Consider the following 5,053-nt stretch of genomic DNA (forward strand, 5'->3'; position numbering starts at 1 on the left):
AACAACAAGATGAATTTCAAGCTGATCATCCATGTGATTGCGGCTCACCATCTCGTGTGAAGATTTCAAGAACTCCTGACAACCATGGAAGAAAATTAAGAGTTTGTCAAAACTCGATGGTAAATCAATATTGTTGAATATGTTGCAGGAGTTCTTGAAATCTTCACACGAGATGGTAAACCGCAATCACATAGATGATCAACTTGAAATTCATCTTGTCATTTTGAAGAATAAGATGAGGAAGAAGAAGCCATCGTCGATCGATTTAGGGTTTAGAATTAGGGGTGGAATCGTATGACACAGTTATAGTGTAATCGAATGAAGACAATATATGCACCATGCCACGTAGGTGCAACGTCGACAAGTCATATGTCAGATGGATGCCACATAAGCAAAAGCATGTGATAGCCAGTCATATTACCTAAATGTGAACAAACAAAACAAGTTAGTTACCTTAATGTGTACAAAAAAAATAACATTATCTATATATGGACAACTGAAATAGTTAGTTACCTTAATAAGTCATTTTCCCATATATGCAGCATGCCACGTAGGTGCAACGTATTCAAGTCATATGCCAGGTGGATGCCACATAAGCAAAAACAGGTGATAGCCGGTCATATTACCTAAATGTGAACAAACAAAACAAGTTAGTTACCTTAATGTGTACAAAAAAAAGAACATTACCTATATATGGACAATTGAAATAGTTAGTTCCCTAAGTCATTTTCCCTTACAATTTTGTAAAATAACCTTTTATTAAGCGATTTTTGTTGGTTGAAATTTTCCCCAATCCAAATTTGCATATACTCGCGCTTTAAAGTGATTCCGAATTTAAATCAATCTGTTTCTACTTTCTACCTTCTTCATATTCCCTCAAACCAGGTCTGCTCTTTTGTCTTCCCATCGGCGGCTACTTCCTCACCATCTCCAAAAGGTACAACAATGAACAATCTTCGTATCTGAAACCCTAGCTGAGGTTTATTTTTGACAGTTGATTCCTTTTTCTTTTGTTTACGTATTTGAGCTCGTTTTTCATCCATGTTTGATTCAAACTTCAATCTATCTTACACGATTTGTTTGCTTATGTTTTATTCTTCATCACACTTGTTATCGCCATTATTGATTTCATTGTTAGTTAACTGAAGATTTTAAACTTGTCACATTCTAACATTCAAAATTAATTTTTTGAATAAGATTTGCATTCTTTATGAAACTGAGAATAGTGTTGGTATTGAATTTGCAACCACTACACAAAATCATTTGGATCACTAGTACAGATAAATGTACGATTAATTTTTTATCCAAGCATCTGATTTATCATATGGATCTAAAGATATATCTATCTGCATCATATTAGATTTATAATAAGATCAGAATAAGAAGTTAATTTCAAACTACAACTTCAATGCTAGCCGTTGGTTACTCTGCTTTTAACAAATGAAATTGGTTCATCTTAATCGGAATAAACTTATTTACTTTGAATTCTATGATGCTCATGATAACATGCTTTTTAAATGTTGTATAAACCATTCTGCTTCATGAAATGTTTGTAGCAGTAAAATAATGTTTTTAGATAATCACTGGATCTGATACTGATTGTTATGAACTTACAGATGACAACTATTAAAAGGGCACTTCAGGACGACAATGAACTGACTTCTGTTCAAATTATTTATAAATTATTATCAAGGTTGATGTCAATTTAATAGATTTTCTTATTAGTCTAGTAATTGAGATATTATTTCTTACTCGATAACTAAATAATAATCTGTTTTTAAATTTTAGGAAAAGCAAAAAGAAGCTTGAACAACTGTTACATCAATGGTCAGAATGGCATACTCAAGAATGCTCTTTATCCGAGGCAAAATTTCTTTTTCCAACAACAATCAAGTTTAAGAAATTCTCACAGTTCTTTCAAAATTAATTAACTTGTTGAATCTTTTTTTTAGGGTTCTATTGAAGATCTTGAATCTGGTGAAGAAACTTATCTTCCTGCACTAAATGTTAGCTCAGAGAAATCTTGTATTATTGTATGTTCACATATTCCTAATCTCTTTTCATTTTCTATTTGCAACTTGATGACAAATTAGATTTATTTTCATAAAAGTCTGTTTACATGGGCACTCAAGTGAACAAAAAGCAAAAGACAGAAAATACCGATGTCAACAAAGACTCTATACCTGTCTATGATCGTAATTTTCCACTTCTAATGTCAAATGATGACGTGGCTACCAAAGAAAGGTATTTCTTTTTTTCTTTTTTTTTAATGAAAAGTAAACTTATTTATTTCCACTACCTTTACCCTTGTTGATTTTATAACAGTGTTGATGATATTGTGAATGCTTCTCGTTGTTTTAACTGTGATGCTTATGATCATTCACTAAAAGAGTGTCCAAAGCCTTTTAACAAAGAAGTTGTCAGCAATGCACGAAAATTGTATCAGTTAAAAAGTAAAAGACCTTCTGGTCCTCGTGTTTTAACGCGATATTACCAAAATACCCCTGGTGGGAAGTTTGATGGGTTAAAACCGGGTTGTCTTGATCTTGAGACTAGGAAACTGTTACACCTTGGGGTAAGTCAAAAAATGGACAAAACTTGTGATTTCATGTAAAACACAAGGACCATTCTTGTAAATTTAGTTTATATCTTTTGATTCAGGAATTTGATCCGCCTCCATGGTTGAATAGAATGCGTGAAATGGGATACCCACCTGGATATCTTGGTATGTTTTTAGTATTTTATTTTTAAATAAAAGACACCATATTTTGAAAATTTCCACCTTAAATGCTTTTTAATTCACGTTTATTTAAATTGCCTTTTTTTTTAAAATATTTTATGAGATTACAAGTTTCTTTTTTAATTTTTTGATATTGATTAGATTTGGAAGATGAAGACCAACCTTCAGGAATTATAATATTCACAAACGAAGATACAAAAGAAAATGAAAAATGCTTCGATACAAATTTTACAGAGCAAAAAAGAAAAATGAGCGTGAATATTCCGGGAATAAATGCACCAATTCCAGTAAATGCAGATAAAAACCGATGGGTGACTCCTAATTCCCAATTAAAAGGTCTTAAATCTTTCAGTAATAATTATGATAACAATAATAATAATAATAGTAGTTTCTTAAACAAAAGGGTAAAAAGTTCAACAGAATTACATTTTCAACATCACTCTTATGAACAAAGTTGGAGGCCAGAATGTAGACGAGGGTCAACTCCTGTTTATGCACGTGGTGAACATATCTATGCACGTGCATTTCCTCTTTTGTCTAATTATGCGAATAGATATTGGGATCATATTAATCAAGGTAATTCTCCTACTTCGTTTAATGGTTGATAATATTTGAATGTTGGTTTATGAAATGTAAGAGAATATTTATGTGCAAATATTATGTATTGGTATAATTATCATATGTTAGCATGTTTGGTGGTAACACAGGTAGTTAAATATGGGAAAAAATCAAATAAAAGGGCATACAAATTTAAATAATAGGCTATAACCTAGACAGTTATAGCGGTCCAAAATCAAATATCGGTTAAGGGCCGATATTTGGGATATAGGTTATCGTGGTGGGATGTCAGTATTTTTACATCATGCATAATTAATATATAAACATAAAACATATATAAAAGTAATATAAAAAGTCAAAATTCAAAACTGTTAATGTTTGAAACATAATCTTACGTATATCGTGAAATCTTTCTTCAAGTTCACATCAACCAAGGCATCCAATTATTTTATCTAGATCATCCGCATCAACTCTAATATCATCATTATTTAAGAATTATGTACTTAACACATCAACATGATCTAACCTATAGAAACTTGCAAGCTAACACATAAGTATGTAACAATTAACATAACAACTGGATCAGTTAATACATAAAACATGAGTCTATGACCTAAAACTAACAATTAAGTACTTAACATAATAGCAGGTTCAGTTAAGTCCATAAGACTTAAGTCCATGACTTAACACTAAAAAAAAACAAGTAAAATTACTTAACCGATATCCTACCTGGAAATCGCCTAGAAATATCGGTATATATCAGTTAAATATCAGTAAATATCACCGATTTTTGTGGTCTGATATTTTGGACCGATATTTGACACCGTTATTTTGAAAAGTACCGATAACCGATATCCCACCTGGAAATCAACCGGAAATAGCCGATATTAAATGCTTGTTTTATAACTTATAAGGCAATAAGAAAATAAATGATAGGGTTAGATTCATTGTGCCCCATGGTGGCCCATTTATCTTTATGTCATAAGTTTATGTAATGTGAAAAAGGGGTAATCACTTTATCTTTATGTCATAAGTTTACAAGACAGGTCTGTTTCACCATCTTTGTAAAACTATGTAATACATTAAACACGTACTAACAATAATAATAAAAAAATGTTAATAATGAAAATGATAATGATAATGCAAAACGATATTAAATAGTTTAGATATTAAATAGTATAGTCGGAAAATGGTTGAAAAATATTAGTTTTAGATTAGACTGTACAAATGATCCTTGTAGTATGTAAAAAATTATCATTTTGGTCCAAAAAGGTTTGGATTAGCACTAAATGTCTAAGTTTTCATTTTGTTGTAAGTTTAGTCCAACTTTTTTTGAATTTTTTAAAATACCGATTTTGCCCTTGTTATTTTCTTTTTTCGTTTTTGTATTAATTTGATTTATTAAACAAAATAAAAAAGAAAATATAAACATCCTCCCCTTTATCTTCCTTTTTAATTTTTGTGAACACCCTTTTATCACTTAACACTATATCACCGATCAAACACAATCACCACCACCAGAAGCCACCTCAGGTAGCATAATCACCACCACCTGAAATCACCGCTCGCTCGTTGATAGGAGGGAGGTGAAAAAACACAACTGAAACTAGGGAGATAAAGAGAGATGTAGGTGGGAGATGAAGAAACAGATCCGACGAAGAAAGAAATCCTTAGATCCACATCTTTGTTGTTGTAGTCATTTCAGATGCATCAGAAAAAAATACTCGTGTTTTAGTCATTTCAGATCCGCATCCG

General features: G+C 31.4%; 1 protein-coding gene across 1 annotated transcript; it reads left to right on the forward strand.

The window, feature by feature from the left end:
- Window positions 1-793: 793 nt before the first annotated feature.
- LOC145068976 (uncharacterized) lies at window positions 794-3,421 on the forward strand. The gene is made up of 8 exons (XM_079015943.1): window positions 794-937; window positions 1,617-1,693; window positions 1,789-1,864; window positions 1,953-2,033; window positions 2,111-2,244; window positions 2,326-2,575; window positions 2,662-2,725; window positions 2,882-3,421. The coding sequence occupies exons 2-8, from the start codon at window positions 1,617-1,619 to the stop codon at window positions 3,343-3,345; spliced, it is 1,146 nt and encodes a 381-aa protein (XP_078872069.1). The 5' UTR covers window positions 794-937; the 3' UTR covers window positions 3,346-3,421.
- Window positions 3,422-5,053: the final 1,632 nt, after the last annotated feature.

The sequence above is a fragment of the Lactuca serriola genome, chromosome 8, assembly GCF_051521515.1.
Source record: "Lactuca serriola cultivar US96UC23 chromosome 8, Lser_US96UC23_V15, whole genome shotgun sequence".
In the NCBI taxonomy this organism is placed as follows: domain Eukaryota; kingdom Viridiplantae; phylum Streptophyta; class Magnoliopsida; order Asterales; family Asteraceae; genus Lactuca; species Lactuca serriola.